The following is a 17781-nucleotide window of genomic DNA, read 5'->3' on the forward strand; positions in this document are numbered from 1 at the left end:
GGGAGGCTTTGCCTATTCAAATGAGCCTCTTCAGGCATTACATGAAGATCTGGCAGTGATAATGTACATAATGACCTCACTGCTCATCTCACATCCAGTTATCTCCCTGAGCGTTCGGCTGCCAAAGTTCCCCAGAAACACTAACAAAGTCCTGGGAGGTTAGACGGCAAACAAATCCTTCACTCACTAAGTGGACTGACGGATAAACAGTTTCTGCGAGGAGGCGGCTGGAGGGTCCAGGCTCTGTCAGCGGCTCAGAGCAGGTTCAGACACGTAGCTCGACGTGTTTTCTGACAACACGGCCGACTGCAGACCGCGTCCTGTCAGCGGGATTATCACGGCATCTGTCCTCTGACCGATTGTGGGCCATGAAAATCCAGGCCGTTACACGATGAGAAAACTATCTGCTGCTTGAACTCGAGTCCACCCCATCCAGAGCTTTTGTTTTGGTTAAAGTAAATATCTCAGAGGGCTTTGGACCCGAAGCTTCTGGCACATGGGACCATGAAACAGGTTCCTCAGCGATGATGTGGTTGAGATCCCACAACTGGAAGCACGTATACATACGCCTGCTGGCCTGGGTTCAAATCCCTCCAGTCAACACAGCAGCAAAGCTAATGGATTGGCTGTTGTCCTCTTAAAACACAATGGATTAGGTTAGACTGGAGGTGTAGTTACGCAGTCATTTCCTGGAGGCAGAGCTGCTCTCGAGGGCTGAGATGTAACTCACTGGTTGAGGCTCGGAGCCAAAGAATCCCAGTTCTTCCGGGTAGTTAATGGGCTTTCAAGAGGGACTGTGATTACTGCGACTTGAAGGATCCGCTGATCAGCTTTCTGAAGCTCAGCTGGGATGTCTGCTCAGTACAACACTGTCTGATGGTGTTTTGAGTCTAACTGCTCTTGTATAGTTTCAATTTTGTTCTTTTCTTGTTTTGCATACATTTAATTATTTATTCTCTTAAAGTTTCTCCATTTATCTGAACTTATTCTGTCCTTGTGCTGCTGTAACACCCGAATCTCCCTTCTGGAGGATCAACAAATACCTAAAAATGCGATCTAATAATGCAAAGGTTAGCACGTTAGCCTAGCTGACCCCTCACCATCATCCCTTCGGTTGCACTCTCCCTGTGTAGATTAGTAAATGAAGAAAAGTTGTAGAATGTGGCACTGACGATGGAAAAGTGGCTTTAGCTGTTTGTTTTGCAGCGTTTGCAACTTTACTTTGTCACCCAACATCAGTGTCAGAGCTGCCTAATGCCCTGTGTCTGAATGGGGGCAAATCCCTGCAGCCAGGGACTGAAACCAGCTGAGTGGAGGCTCTTATAGCAGCACATTAATGCTCATAGTTTTGGATTCACATGTTTAGCTGTCACGTGTGGGTGTAATCTTACAGTTTCCACATACTTTTGGCCATTAAGTGTTATTTTCTTGACTTTCTAGTCTAAAATCTCCTTTTTGGCTCTGCCTGCTTGAGCTTAACTCAGTTACAGCCTACAATTTTCTGTTTCAGAGAGATTCTCTGTTGATTAACACACTTACAGGAGCTTCAGGATCTGAAACTACATCTGCGATGGAAAAAGAGGCCAGTTTGAGCTTAATTACACTGAATTAGTCATCAGGAGTTGATGAATCTTTGTATTTCAGAGCTCATCTTCATGTTTTCTCTGTATCTCTGCAGTACGTCTTTGCCAAACCAACTTCCTCTCAGACCAAAACACAAAGTTAATTAAAATGAAATGCAACTGAAGTGAAAATAGATGGAGGAAGTAGTGACCACAGGGGATAATAAACCTCTCAGCGTGGTAACCATGGGAGATAATAAACTGAAAAGCACGATTCGCTTCACAGCATCATCAAAGCAGATCATAATCAACTAAACAGCTAAATTAGATTACAGCCGTACGGCCCCAAAAACTTCATCCATAGGAACTCTCACTGATGTCAGTCACAGATGTGTCTGACATGCAATATTTCCAAACTTCAGTCACAGAGTTCAAACTCTTTCTGGGGAAACAAAGCCCCCTTTTCTCTCCCTGCGATCCAGACATTTGCACTGGTGCATGAAATCAATGCTGAAGGAGAAATGTAAAAAGCTGAAAGGTCATGATTTCCATATTTAAGAGCATCACCATAATAACTGCTGCTCAAACATCTGCGCAACATCAACGTGAACACTTAGTGAAACAAATGCTGGAGGAACGGCCAAAAAGGACCACCTGTTGTTTCCATGAAGCAGACTGAACTGGTGAAAGCTGCAACCCTGCACTGATTTCACCACTTTAATTAGATGTGAAGAGGAGAGAAGGATGAAACTGATTTGGAACCTGGTGCTACGAGTTTAGTAACACTTTATAGTTCACACTGGATATGCAGTGTTAATAGAAAACCCTGATGTGGTTTGAAAAGGACCCAAGTCAAGACCAGCAAATGGTAAGTCAAGAACAAAGTACAAAACAACAATCCTCAAGTCAAGACCAAAAAGTCCCTCTACCACATGAAGTCAAGAGCTACAAGTCTCACATAAAGTCCCAAGTCAGGACCAACAAATCCCAAGTCACATCCCAAATCAAGAGCCAAGTCCAACCAGTGTCAAGAACAAGAACAGAAGACCTTGAATCAAGACCACCAAGTCCTCATGTAAGGCACCAGTCAAAACCTAAAAGTCTAAAGTCCTAAACTTTGTGTTTCACATCCTAAACAATTCACGCACCCTTCACAAAATCAGAGACAGAGTTTACACATCTGGAGGTGATGATCTGAGATATCATCAGTTTCTGTCTGCTGGTCTGCAATGACATGTCTGGGAAATGAGAAACTGATGTGCTGCACACTCTGTAATTTGGGGAAGATACCAAGTTATTAAGTCAAATGGTTAAAGTCCAGGTGAAGTCATTGGTGTTAAAGTCAAAGCTGAGGTCCAAATCTTTTTGATTTAGTCAAGTCATCAGACACAAACCAGGAGACAGACCTCGGTCTGAGTCACGTGACCTCTGCTTAAATACATCCCATAAGCAGATTTTAAAACTTTTTAAAACCTACTTGTCTCTGTCTTATCTGAAAATGAAAACTGCACATCGTTGGGTTTTGAACTGTGACTCAAACAAAACAAGACAAATGTCACCTCAGGCTTTGGGACATTTTCACGAGTTTCTGGCCTTTTAATCGATTAATGGGAAAAAACATGAAAAAATAATCAACAGATTAGTGGATAATGAAAACAACCATTAGTTGCAGCCTTGTCTGTCACGATATCTTCTTTATCTTTAAACAAGCATCACACAAAGTGCCAGCGGGATGAGATAATTCCCCTTTATTCCAAAATCCAACAAGAGCGGACCTGCAGCCTTTGCAAAAAGTTAATCTGCAGTGGAAAAATGATCAATCATCTGATGCCTGTAGTGGATTTTTATAACTGTTTACAAGTAAAATAACCTGCCAGAGCTCATTTTTCTGGATTTACATTCGTAGCTGTAATCTCTCTCCTTTGTGAGTGATCTCAGGGGAAAACACCTCTTCCTGCCCTTCAGGCAAATTCTGCCGCTAATGACAGTCTGTGTTTTAACAGCGCGGAGGGGCTTACTCACCGACTCTGAGGGTCTGACTCCGGTCAGCGAGGAATAAGACACCCGGTACTGCTGAACCTGGCCTGAGGCGGGCTCCCAGCGCACGTTCAGGCTGTTGGGGGTGGGGTTGTACACCTGGATGTTCCTGGGTGGCGTGCGTGGGACTGCAGAGGTTAAGAGAAAGTGAAATGAGGAAGAGGGGAATGCTGACCGTCTTCACACAGCAGTGAAAATCCAAGCAAAGGGCTTGTTCCAAGAACGTCCCATTTTAGGACCCAGAACATGACGGCTAATGCTGACGGAGCTACAAACACAAGTGATTACATTCCTGAAAATGTGCCTGTTAAGAGCTAAACAGAAAGGAGCAAATGTCAAGCCAGGGATTAGATTGTCACTTTAAGCCTTGCATTTTTCTCTTTTGCGTATTGAAATCAAACAATTTACAAAAGGTCAGAAGCCCACTGACCTTTTTGGTGGATTTAAAAATAAATGAATAAATCTGTTGCTGTTTGTTGAGTTCTGTTCAAGCTTGGAGTTAAAACAAGCTGATTTCTGTTGGGACAACTTCCCAAAACTCTGGCTTTTATCAACATCTAATGGAAGAATAAATTGTCTTTGCAGCGGGACACACTACATCACAGTCGAGCTCGAGGCTGAACTCGAATGCTGAGTGCAGCAAAAGTCTCCTGCAGGAAAATCATTTTATAGTGTCTATGTGGAGAACGTGTACAGAGAAGTAGCACAGTTTTGGGTTTATGCAAAAGCCTTTAACTTCCCTTTTAAACCAAACCAGATGTGCATATCCCCCTGGTATTTGGAGCTTTACCCAGTAAAACAAAACTGGATGCAGTAGGTAGACGTAGCCTTCTCCTCCTCAAAACCTTTTCCTTAATGTTGTATAACCTCATCAAAAAAATAATCATTTAATACCTTTAAACTACAGAGGACACAGTCTGTCAGGATGTTTTACTTTTATCATCCAAGGACAAAATAACTTCTATCCTTCAGAGAGATTATGTAATCTTGATCTAATTTTGTTTTAATAATCATTTTCTAGCACTACGCACCTTTTTTCCTTTCATATTTTGGACTGAAACGCTGTTTTTATCCAGACAAAATGTGACAAATTCCTCCTGGGACAGAAACAGTAAAACTGGATTGAGTTACTGGTAATAAAAGATCATTAATGTCACACACAGGCTCACATTCACTGATTCACAAAGAGCACCAGCATGTCACCGCGGCCAGCAGACATCTTCTCGCCGCGGCCGATCCGTGTGACACTAAACATGTTCACTCACTCATATTCACACATGACATATGAATATTGTTCGTGGGCAGTGAACGTCTCTGTGGCTTTGAGAGCGAACACAGAAGGTGCAGACCAGCGTGAACTTCAGCACAGTAACTTTAAATAATATGATAATGTGGTGTGTTTTTGGTGTCTGTTAAACCTTCAAACTGGTGGATTTATTGCTCAAAACTGTCTTGTTTCAATGTCTGTTCTCCCCTCAGATCAGCCACAAACACAGAGAGCGAAACAATTCAAAAACAGCAAACTATTTGAAGGTGAAACCGGCTTTGACAGTAATAAATCCACCAGTTTGAAGGTTGCACAAACACCAAACGCATGTTATTTATCATGGCAGCGATGATGTTATCCTACGCTGGGTTGACTGGTGCATTATGTGTGGTATACTGTGTAATTAATACTTCATAACCACCCAATAAAAACACTTTAAGCTGGACATAAACTGTCCACAAATGTCTTCAAAGCTGACTTGCACAGTGCATCACTTTACATCTGGATGATTCGTCAAGCTTCCAAACTATCCCGACAAGAAATAAAACATTCCGGCTTGTGTTTACCCGCTGGAGTGATCTGAGGAGACACAGTTGTGCTTCACTCACAGCTTCCCAATTAAAAACCCCAGGATGCATTTCTGCTGACTGAGCATGGCCTGCTGCCTGGGCAGAAACAAAACCAACACACAGAACAGGACGTCAGACCGCACCGGCGCAGAGCGACCAGCGACTTAACCGTTCTCAAAACAGAGAATGTTTCTCAATCCAAACTCTTCAGTTGCCCACACCGGTTTAAAAATCCCACATTTTCTTGGTTTATTTTCTGCCGTCAATCACTTTGAAAGAACTCCTCAGCTTCTCTTTTGTTCCATCGGCTCATCCTGAAAGGAGGATTAGGGGTTTTGGCTAAATCAGGTTTTTCCACTGGAGGTTAGGGCTCACCTGGGAGATACTGTTTGTCTATAAAAATGTTTCTGATGTCAAACTCTGCAGAAAGAGCAAAGCAAGCTGAAAGTGACTTCACAGGAGAATCAGACTCAGGTTCGCCTCAGGAATACGATACAGTATGAGCTAACACCGATGTCAAAAATGCACATACACAAACCTGGTTTTGTACATCGACTCGTCCTTTACTGCCTCTGATGAGTCAAACGCTGTACTGGCTCAAATACACAGTGAGAGAAATGTAGAACAGCAGATCTTCTCTTTGAATGAGGTAAGTATGAGTCCCTCCGTGCATTAACAGAGTGTTTAAGTCTGTTTGTGGAGCATATTTAGAGTAAATCAGTCCAAAAGTTTTTCTCAGAACTTGTGAAATAAATTCCTGATGAGTGAAAACGAAGCATCTGCACGGATGGGCCACCGACCGAACTATCTGTCAACGGCCAAGAAGCGGCGTGACAGAATTTCGTGATGAGGAGCTCAGACAGACTGTGTGTGACTGATAGACAGAATGAGGAATTAGCGGCACTTAAAAACACATTTGGACAAACTAAACAAATGTGGGATTTATTTTCCGCAGTAATGGAAGTATTTCATGTTTCACTTTTACGAGAGAAAAGGCTTCAAAGGCGATTTCATCCTTGACCTGAAAGGATCTCAGAGAACTTTCCCCCACAGGACGAGTCTGATTAAATGTTTAGTCTTTTCAAAAAGTTGCTTTCTAAAAACATATGTTGGCAAGAGGGTTTGTGTTATCATCAGGCCACCTATCTGTTACAGACTTGTTACTCTGAGAAAGTACTAGTCTTCATGATAGAAGGATGGCGGGTTTCCTCATGTCTGTCTAATGTGTGTCTGCTCGATGTTACTGTGAAAGCGTCCAGTAAGCCCAGTTCAACCCCCACAGGTTTTATGATGCATGTGTAATGTGTTTGTGAGCACAGAGGAATAAATTCCTAACAGGCAGAAAGCCTGTCCTGACATCTTTACTGCAGAAATCTTTCATTAAAAAGGCGCTCGGGCTTCAAACCCTCATTATGCTTCTGTCCATAAAGCAGCAGGATGTGATTTTGTGTGAAATGCAACTTCATCATAACTCGTGTGTCAGATGTAAAGCGAGGTCCGATCAGGCGGTGCGAGGGGGGCCGAGGACTTACGTGTCTTTCCGTTGTCGGACTGGCGCAGACCTTCCCCCTCTGGGTAAACGGGGACCACGGTCACAGTGTAGGGAGTGTCCGACAGCAGGTTCCTCAGGATGGTGTTGGTGGTGCCGCCTGACACCTGCTCCTGCTCACACATACACACAAAAAAAGGATTATTACACAATGCTTCACATCCCAGAATGAAGTAAACTCTGAAAGCTGCAGAGATGAAGTGAAAATAAAGACGTTTTCATATTGCAGACAAGGCTACGTACCAACAGATAAACAATCAATAAACAAAATCCATTTGTGTCTTAAAGCAACACCAGGAGTCCACAGTCATGCTAACAGCTCTGTCAGGCTGTAGCACAGCAGTGGTTTGAGCAAAGTGCTAACATGCTAACATGCTCGCAGTTAAGCCGGTAAAATGCTAACCATATTAACTACCTAGTTTAGCATGCTGACATGCTAACATTTGCTACTCAGCACTAAACAACAAAGAGCTGAGGCTGATGGGAATTAGCTTGTAGGTATTAAGCTACACACTAAAAAGACAAATTATGGGCCAAATGAACAGTTTGACCTGGTGAAAAGTCAGGAGATCATGCTTCAGTCTGGCAGACTGACAGATGTTGCTAGCACGGCTAAGAGCTAGTGATGGTGCTCTGAGTCAACATGCAGTAGGATTGATTCTCCCGCATGTCAGTCAGCAGAAGAAAAGGCTGAACTATCTTCTGTCTTGAATACTGAATACAGTCACAGAGACTCTTCTTCAACTGTGATGAAGCACAGGAAGCCACACTGATGCCTCACCATGTCCTCGGCGCCTCCGGCTGAAGGGACATAGAAGATGCGATACTGGCGGACGTTGCCCTCCGCCGGCTCCCAGCGCACCTTGAGCGAGCTGGTGGTGGGATCGGTGACCTGCAGATTCTTCACTCCGCCCAGAGCCTCTGTCAAAACAACATTCATCGATTGTCAATGTCCTGTTTGAGTTACGGCCTCAGCAAATCAGTCTCCTTTTGACCTCGTCGGAGCAACAGATGGGCGAGGTTCAACAAGCGTGTCAATCACAGCAAAGAGACATCTGCTGGCTTTCAAACACTTTTCTGTGATTATCTAAAGCTGCTGTCACTGCCAACACACTAAACTGGTGCTTTGTTATGCTTTCAAACACACTTGAATCATCACATTTATAACATAAAGACAAACCTGAGACTAATTTCACCTTTCTAACACAAATAATACAATCTCTATACAAAGGAATCAGTAGCCGATATTCGGTCTCAAAGCTGTATTATCTTAAAAAAAAGTGAAAACATCTGACATAGCTCGAGAGCTGTCACACAGTGATTGTCAGAGTCTTGATTTGAGGACTTGATTGCTGGATTATCTGCAGCCTGTGAGCTCCAGGTTCAAACAAACTGTGACAAGTGTTGGCGAAGCTCTGTGCGAGCCAGATGTGGTGACAGCTGCTCGGCTTTGGCCGAACTCACTTGTCTTTCCGTTCTCTGACGCGCGTTTCCCCTCCACGTCAGAGTAAATAGGCACCAGCGTTACTTTGTACTCGGTGTCCGGCCGCAGGTCCCTCAGCACCGTGTTGGTGGACATTCCAGAAACCTGATCCTGTGTCGGACAAATAAACAGATATGACGTTCATTAGTCCAGAGCTGGTATTTATTCACATGCCAATAAGCACTTTAATCCCTTAAAATGCAGTTTTCCCATTTTATTGCTCATAATTTAACTTAAATGTTGGAAAACTCATCTTACTCTAAACTGACCCACAGCATCGCTCATATGTTGCATATCGTCACATTGCAGCTCTTCATCGAAGCTACATGATGTTCATGCAAACCAACCCACAAAACAGGCAGCTGAGCACCAGTCAGGAACCACTGCCTTTACTCAGTGCTGTGAATATGAGTATTGAGACTGAGCCAGAGATAAACCCTGAAAACAGCATTTCAGCCAAACTGGAACTGATACTTTTTTCCAGTTTAACTTTAGTTTGATTCAGTTGAGACTGACATAATTTCACCTCAAGGTCTATTTAGAAGGTGTTCTGTAGCTTTCGATCATATCACATGACCTCCATCAGCCAATGGTGTTTACTCTGTTGTCACGGAAATGTTGAAATTTGTTGAAGAGAAGGTGCAGTGAGGCACAATCGAAAGCTCCTGAACAGCTACTAAATGGACCTTGTAGAAGTCCATTATTACTACAACGAACAGAAAGCCGACCCTGCTCTCGGCTCCTCCGGCGGCGGGGGCGTAGATGATTTGGTACTGCCTGACGTCGCCCTCGGCCGGCTCCCAGCGAACCCTGAGGGAGTTGGTGGTGGGGTCGGTCACCTGCAGGTTCTTCACTCCGCCCAGGGGCCCTGAAAGAGACGTCACAGTCTGAAACAACTGCTGCTGCACACGATCCTCGCTGCTCGCCTCATCCTGCGGGGAGCGCCGGATGGGTGGGGTTCACCTCATCAGGACGGTCCAGATGTGTGTCAGGGAGGCTGTCAATCACAGAGGAGTGTCTCTTTCTGTCCTGTCTAAACCGTCTGGTATTCTGTGAGGCAAAACATCCCTATTAAGAGTTTCTCCGAGAAAAAAAAAGAAGCTCAACTGCTGCAAATAATCTTCAGCATTTGTTCTGTCCTGCAGGGTGCACCAGATGTGGCGGTTTTACCACATCAGGAGCGTCCAGATGTGTCGGAATCTTTTTGGCACTGATTATTTTCTTTTGTTTGCAACAAAAGTAAATAATTAATTAAGTTTTCTTGCATGTTTTAGCCCACTAACCACAAACTGAGTTCACTATACATCACTGGTAGGTTCTCAGATGGACTTCCTGTCTTCCAGGCAGCGAGTGGTTTCAGTTTATTCGGTTCTCTGGTATAAAAAAGGTTGATTTTCTCAAAGGTATGTTATTGTAGTGTGGTAATGCTGTTTTGTCTTCTAGGAGCAACGAGTCAGCTACTGAAAAGATTACACATATTATTATAGATTAAATGTTGAGAAACTGAGTGGAAGCGTTAAGATGGTTTAGATCAGGGCACAGAGGTGGGTCACAGGTTTAAGGGGAAGCTTTTATGGCGGAGCTGGATCTCTGCTGCTGATGTCCCTGTCAGCTTTCTACTGATCACTCTAATAAAAGTAGAAAATGGCCTAAAATACATTATATCTATGAAGCGATGGGCACTGCTTGCCTCACCTCTGCTGGTTTGTTTTGCCCTGAATTCATCTTCTGTTTTTTTTTTTTCAAGTTCTCTGTAAAAATCATCCCCTCTGTGAGCCGCGTTGAGTGGCAATAAAAATAAAGTTCAAATGAAAACAACGATCACATAAATAAATAAATAAATCATGCAAACATCAATGGCATGAAAAGAATAATGGGAGTTTTATAGTGGCAATAAAACACTGGCTTTGGATGCTGGATTGTCCTTGAATGCACCAACGGGGAGAGATTACTGAACCAGTCCAAGCTAGTAACTAACATGATCGCCCCTGGATGGTTGGACATTGATCTGAAAATGTTTGGCCGTCTAATGAAGATACCCACAGTTGTAAAGACCCCGTGGAATGAGGACTTTGTCCTCCAGGACAGTGAACAATGGCTGCATTTCAATTCCCTTAACTGCATCCACGTTTCCCTCATTCACATCTTTTCTGCATCTTAGTCTCTCCCACAAACAACACCAGGGAGAGATGTGAGGAAAATCGAGGAATCGACAAGAAAAACACCTTAATGAAGTAAAGATGACATATTGTCAGGTGGTTAAAGGCGTAGACTCATATCACACTTTAAATCAGCAGCAGTGAAGTGAAGTGAGGTGTCATAAACGCTGCATCAGACAGGTGGCGTTTTGCACATCAGGCCGTTTCACACGCCTCAGGGTGAAGAAGATTCGACTTTGTTGACTCTTGGATAAATTCCTGACTCGGTCCTATCTGCTAAATCCCATCTGACACAAGCAATCCAACACAAAGCATGATGGGTATTGTCAGATTTGATTACATGACTCTGAAACAACACACACACGCTTTCAGGAATGTGAGCTCTGTCCACTGTTGCACTCATTGTGCGTCCACATGGACAAGAGCTAAATGTCCTCGTGGTGAGTCACTCACTTGTCTTTCCCTTCTCAGCCTGCCGTATGCCCTCCACGTCTGGGTAGACAGGAACAACAACCACATTGTACATGGTGTCGGCATCCAGGTTCCTCAGGATGGTGCTGGTGGTGCCTCCTGACACCTCCTCCTGTTCAGTAAAACGTTAAAACCTCCGTCAGCGTGACAAACACTTAATGTAATAATGGTGAGAGTGCACAAGGCTGAAGCTAACAGGTGGAGCTGTGTTTCAAGAGCCTGGACCTAACAGATCTGTAAGTACAGTCTGAGTACATCATGGTTAACCAAAGCAGTTCCTACCATTCGTTCTTCTCCTCCTGGCTGAGCTGCGTAGAAGACCTTGTAGCTGCGGACGTTGCCCACCGCCGGATCCCAGCGGACCGTCAGGGTGCTGATGGTCGGGTCGACCACCTTCAAGTTCTTCACTCCACCCAGAGGATCTGAGAAGGAGGAGCAGCTCAGTTAGTGCTGAGAGGATTTATTGAAGAGTTTATTCACAAACATTTTGATGATTGTCTGTTCAAACACGACCCCATCCGACCTGCGTCATTCAGACAGACCACCAGTGTGGGCTGTGTCACTCTCTCAGGCTGAATGGGATGTTACTGGTGTCTGTAAGCAGGTCTAATGCTGGGTAACCAATAATACATGATGCTGTGTAGGGATACACAGTATTTTATATATCAGGACGTACTATATTGTGACCACCTTCCAGAGGAAAACAGGGTCAGCTGTGCTCCAAGCAGGACGACTGGTGCTGAAACCATCCTTCCATTGAAAATGGTAAAAATAAGTCAACATTTTTTCAATTCCAATTTTTTACAGCTGAAATGTTTAAGATTGTGATATGTTATGAGTCTCTCATCAGAATAAGCGTCTCATCACTTTTTGCCGCGATGAGACAGTTTCAGTTGGTCACCCTGGTTCGACTGGTGATGCAAACATACATAAGAACTATAAATTTTGTATTTTTTTTTTTCCTGTTTCATTGGTGTTTGAATGTTTTATGTCACCCTGTCACTCGATAAGTTGCGTGTCTTTGTGTCTTTATTTGGTCTGGGTGAATTAAAGTTAGTTTTCGGCCCATGTGGGCAATAAAATCATATTTTACTCTTTCTTTTCTTTTTCCACATGGACTGAAACGAGTTCTGGCTTCCATTGCTCTTCTCTCAAGGTCTAGGTCACAGCTACAAATCAGTCAACAGACTCATCTGAACTCACTTGTTTTCCCATTTTCGGACTGCGGTTTGCCCTCCATCTCATGGTAGACCGGCACGACGGTGACGGTGTACTCGGTGTTCGGCTCCAGGTTCTTCAGGACGGTGGAGGTGGTGGTTCCAGACACCTGATCCTGGTGGAGGAGAGAAGAAACAACTTTGAACTGGGTGAACTCTAAGATTTGGAGGATTCTTAGAAAAGACATTATCAAGAAAAGAGGAGTTTGGCAGATGCAGACGGACTCTCAGACCGAACAATATTACAGTTTAATGTGTTGTAAGCCCAGCTTTCTTGGATGCAGCTTCAGTCAGTAACTGTCTTTGTGCTGCAGAAGCTCAACCTTTTAAGCAGAAAGAGTCCACATTAAAAACTGTCCAGGGACAGTCCAGGCTTTCGAGCAGAACCACCAAACTGGCAGCAAGAAGGAGCGCATGCATGTACTTGTACTCCTGCAGGCTTCTGCTGCACAGATAAATGTCTTCTTTGTCCATTTAATCTAATAGTAATGTCCTAAAATCTGCCAATACTCTGAGATAATTTCAGCTGTTTCCAAATCTTCTTATTTCACGACATTTCTTAGACCATGTGACATAATGTTGAGATAATGAAATGGACGCCCTCCCCCCCAAGATTGTCACTGCTTTATAGAAAACACTTGAAACTGCCTTGGACGTGAGTTAAACTATCCCCCATCACTGTCAAATGTTTTCCATTAGTTGTAAGAAAAAGTAGATCTTAAAGGCAACAACACTCTCCAGCAGGTTTCATCTTCTGATAACTTGATATTGCACTTTTTCCAGAACAAGTAAAGAAAGTTCTTGCATGAAAGTGCCTTGGAAACAAGTGGAATCAGCTCACGTCACTGGCTTTCCTCCACCTCAAAACTTGAGTTTGAGGCCAGCACTGAGAGTAAGATATTTGCTGTCACAGTAGAGGACCTGCTCTTACTTAAAAACTAGATTTGCACTTTGCTTGAGATGCAGTCATGGTCTGCAAAAGAGCATGTCTCACTTTAAGGTATTTGACTGCAGATTCACAGAAGAGACAGAAGTCAGAAGTACAGTAGAAGAAGTCCTACAGATGTTCCTCCAGTCAACCTCAGTTTTATTCTTCGTACGCTGGGATCTGACCTTCATGTGACCAGCAGCTCTTGGATTTTATGTTATTTTGTGGTTGATTTAACGTCCCCCAGAAAAACCTGTGGTGATGTAACTTGCTTGCATTGTTGTGTTGGACTGGCAGCAGGTTTATTTCTGCGTTGTGAAATTTGTGAATGTGTTTCTTCAGTTGCTTATGTTTGATTTATTTTTGCTAAACCACACGTTATTCACAAAGGAAAACAGACCTCAATAATGAAAAATGAGTAAGGGACAGCTACATTTTCCCGGTTACATAAAGGTTAATATGTCTCTTCTAACTGCCACTGAACAATCATTTTGACTTCACGGTGGCTAAAATGTCTTGAAACAAACATTTCATTTCACATTTCGGGTGTCATAAAAACCAGAACTCTAATGGGGCATGGATGATGTTCTCAGCCTCTGGTAAAAATCCAACATGGATCTGGCGAGTCTGGACAGTTACGTAAGACTGGCAGAGTTCTGCCGACTATTCTGCCATCAAGTGTTTCTTAGTTTTAACTAAAGACCAGCTTGCGGTGAAGATGCAGTCTTACCACATCCTGATCTCCTCCTGCAGCGGGCACCCAGATCACGATGTATTCGCGCACGTTCCCCTCGGCGGGCTCCCAGCGGACGTTCAGGGTGCTGGTGGTGGGATCGGTAACCTGCAGGTTCCTCACAAAGCCCAGCGGCTCTGAACAGAGACGAGAAACAGGAAGTCAAATCCGGCGCTTGGATCTGAGCGTCACGCAGCTGCTGTCTAGTCAGAGGTTACTGGTGTCCGGGGGGCAGTTTGTTCAGATGTTGGACGGCATGAGGACGGTTGTGTTCTGGTTGACTTTTCCTGTAGGCCTGCTGATTCAGACGCAGTCACTCTGCAGTCACTGAGATTGATGCTATGTGTACGCTTGTGTTACGACTGTATTATCTGGCTCTGGATCTGCAGTACCTCAGCAGTGAAATAACATTTTCACACTCTGGAGCAGTTCTGCTTCCCTTTGGAGAACAACGTTAATAAGAAAAACAACCGGCACGACCGATAAAGAGAAACAACAGTCACTAAAAGACAAAATTAAATATAAATTAGACAAATAACTCATTCATAAGAGATGCTGGAAGAGGAAACAAAAGTCAGAGCCGTGGAGAGATAAGACTTCTCTGCACAGTAGGATCGAGGTCTGAGGCTGCGTGTGTGTTTGCTGCCATAAAGTTATTGAAACACTGAGAGAAGCTGATGTTTAAGTTGAATTGGCAGTCAAACTTTATGGAGCTGAAACGGCCTTGAACAGTCTGAAAGCAGCTCTTGCTCAGTCACACACAGAGAGGAAAGTACCAGTTTAATGGTGGTGCTTTTCAAGGTTCATGGAAGCACTTGAACTTATATAAAACCTTACAAACTGCAGCAGCCACAGGTACTCACTGGTCTTCCCGGAGTCGGACAGGCTGGGTCCGTCTCCCTCTGCGTAGACGGGGACCACGGTGACGCTGTAGCGGGTGTCCGGCAGAAGCTTCTCCAGGACGGTTTTGGTGGTGCTCTCTGACACTTGCTCCTGCAAAGACGCGACACGGTGAGCTCGGCCCTTCAGCCGTGACCTTTGACCTCCAGCAGGTGAAAGGACAAAACATCCCCTGGAGGATCAGCACAGTTTCTCAAAAACTTCAGTTTAATGCGCTCAAGTTTCAATGGCTGTGAATTCCTCAAGACTGGAACAATATTTTTGAGCCCAAGTTCAAAATATTATTTTTCATTTTATTACATTCAAAGATTTACTTTTGACTGTTTTGGGCTCTTAAATTACAGGAGTTTTATGTTTTTTTTGGGCAGAGCAGCCTCTTAAAACAGCATAATACAGTTTTCCAGGTTGAAAGTTTCCAAACAGTTTGACCCACCAAACAAAGATATATTCAACTTCAGTTTTACCTGAAGTGAAAAATTACTTACAAACAAGATCAATCAAAGATGATAATAAAAGAAAATGAAACTTTTCAAACCAAAGCTCATTTCTAAGAAAAGTTTCACTGGAATATTCAAACTTAGTCAAACTGTAACTCAAATGATGGCAGTGACTCCAGGATGTGGACTGAAGAAGCAACACGTGAAATCACATGAACAGCACTCACATTTGTCTGCCAGAGGAGTTTAAAGCTTCTCTGTAAAATTAACTCTGACGCACTAATTGGGGGTAAAAGTTGTGTCATCGGTCGAGACAAACGAACCATTTCCAAACAGACAAACGCGAACAGCCGAACGATGTGAGCTGTTGTTTCACGGCTCTTTGCAGCCTGATTAACAGGATTTTCACAGTTCTTCTGTACACGCTGCGCTCCAGAAACATAAAGCCCACAAACACGCCATGCGCTGATGAGGGATGCTCTCTTGGAAAAGGGTTTAGGAGCTATGGTGTGGCAACTGCACGATGGGATTATCCTGTCAAACAGCATGACATCACTAAATCCCTGTTGAGAGCTTTGATCGTTTTGTTGCTTTTGAAGAACTCAAACAAAACCTGACAGGCTGCAAAACCTGCGGCATTTCAGAACTGAGCAACTCCGACAAAGACGCCTCTTTTTTTTAATAATTTCTCTTAATGTTGCTTCTGGAAATTTGACCAGATTTTTATTTTTCACTGCAAGCGTTGAAAGGTTCCTCCACAGTCTCATTTCTTCGAGTGTAAAACAGCCGAGAGGCCTCGTCACAGAGCAGCGGTGTTAGCAACACAACGCCGAGCGCCAAAAACATGTGATACTTGAACATCTTCCAGATCAGATTGCAAAGTCATCCAGCAATAAACGGCAACAGCCCGTCACATTTGAAACAAGTGAAGGAGACACCGGCCTGAACTCGGTGTTGTATAACTGTGTTATTTCATGGATGGGTCAGATACAAGAGCTGGTCCCAATCTGAAACTCCTCCGGACGGAGTCTGACAGGAAAGACAGTATCAGCTGGAGACATGATGATGTTCAATCAGCTCTATCTTCGGCTGTAAGGATTAAAGTTGCCCACATGGATCATTAAAATTTCGATTCATTTTAGCTAAGCTAGACCTAACTTAGACTCCACTCAATTCAAGTTAACTTGACTAGACTCACATCACAAACCTACTGTTTGCAGCACTGCGTTTTTTAATGTTCAACATTTGCTAGCATCCATATGATCTGTGCAAATCATCTGCAATATCACTTTTTTTTCTTTTTTTAGGTGCAGCTCATTTCGCCTTTTATTTGAGATTCATCTGTAAAATAAACCAAGAAAGAGGAACTTACCACAATCTCCAGTCCTCCATCGGCAGGGACGTAGATCACTCTGTAGCCCTGGACGTTGCCGTCGGCGGGATTCCAGGTCACGGTGAGAGTGGTGATGGTCGGGTTGGTCACCCTCATGTTGCCCACGCCGCTCAAAGGCACTGGGAGCAGGAAAAAGTTGCTGTTGGCAAACTTTGCTGCAGTCCAAAAGTACTTTTATTAAATAAAAAAAATTCCAGTCCCACAGTAACTTACACGTCTTTCCGTTCTCTGACTGGCGCTTTCCCTCCCTGGCGGGGTAGACCGGCACCACCGACACTGTGTATGGCGTGTCGGGCATCAAGTTCCTGAGGACGATGGAGGTGGTGCCTGTAGGAACCTGCTCCTGTTTGCCAAGATTGATAATAAAAGTCATTTAGTCTCCTAACCGGCTGCCTCTCAATCAGCTTCCTGTCCCGTTTTTGTCCTCAGAGGAAAGAAAGGCGTAAAAGAGTCTCACCATCTCCTCCAGGCCGCCAGCGACGGGCACAAAGAAGACCTTGTACAGGCGAACGGCTCCGTCGGCCGGGTCCCAGTTCACAGTCAGAGAGGTCATGGTGGGGTCCGTCACCCTCAGGTTCTTCACTCCTCCCAGAGGCCCTTTAACAACAACAGGTCAGGTCACTCAAAGTGATGAAGAAAATCTCAAAATTCTGAATTGGCTATTCTGAGTTTGGGCAGGTTAGTGTTCAGTCTTACTCGTCTTTCCGTTTTCAGACATGGTCTTTCCGTCTCCCGAACCGTAAACCGGCACCAGAGAGACAGTGTAGAGGGTGTCGGGCTGCAGGCCCCGCAGGAGGGTGCTGGTTGTGCCTGCAGACACTGTTTCCTGAGTTTAACAACAGATTACACAAATTAGCTGCTTCCACACCCAGACAGAAGACAGAGAAACAAGCATGCAACTGGAAATAGCTCTGGTGGTGGTGCTATTAGTGGTTACAAAGGCAGCATCATCAGCTCTCGATGTGCCTTTGAGCAGTGCAGTTAAGGCCCAGCTGACGCTCCAGTCCAGTCAAGCATTAGCCAAATGAACGCTGCTGCGAAACATTCAGTTTCATTTATCATTAGCTGTTATCGAC

General features: G+C 44.2%; 1 protein-coding gene across 2 annotated transcripts in view; it reads right to left on the bottom strand.

The window, feature by feature from the left end:
* col12a1b (collagen, type XII, alpha 1b) overlaps positions 1 to 17781 on the bottom strand; it is a 119506-nt gene that overhangs the window by 40354 nt on the left and 61371 nt on the right. For both annotated transcript variants that reach the window (XM_076756291.1, XM_076756292.1), the window contains 14 exons: positions 17402 to 17531; positions 17163 to 17302; positions 16919 to 17048; positions 16685 to 16824; positions 14839 to 14968; positions 13973 to 14112; positions 12301 to 12430; positions 11380 to 11519; positions 11080 to 11209; positions 9196 to 9335; positions 8449 to 8578; positions 7766 to 7905; positions 6968 to 7097; positions 3585 to 3727 (listed from right to left, as the gene is read on the bottom strand). In XM_076756291.1, the coding sequence (XP_076612406.1) occupies positions 3585 to 3727; positions 6968 to 7097; positions 7766 to 7905; positions 8449 to 8578; positions 9196 to 9335; positions 11080 to 11209; positions 11380 to 11519; positions 12301 to 12430; positions 13973 to 14112; positions 14839 to 14968; positions 16685 to 16824; positions 16919 to 17048; positions 17163 to 17302; positions 17402 to 17531 (1893 nt within the window). The remainder of the gene's footprint in view (positions 1 to 3584; positions 3728 to 6967; positions 7098 to 7765; positions 7906 to 8448; positions 8579 to 9195; positions 9336 to 11079; positions 11210 to 11379; positions 11520 to 12300; positions 12431 to 13972; positions 14113 to 14838; positions 14969 to 16684; positions 16825 to 16918; positions 17049 to 17162; positions 17303 to 17401; positions 17532 to 17781) is intronic.

This window comes from Chaetodon auriga, chromosome 18 (genome assembly GCF_051107435.1).
Source record: "Chaetodon auriga isolate fChaAug3 chromosome 18, fChaAug3.hap1, whole genome shotgun sequence".
Lineage (NCBI taxonomy): Eukaryota > Metazoa > Chordata > Actinopteri > Chaetodontiformes > Chaetodontidae > Chaetodon > Chaetodon auriga.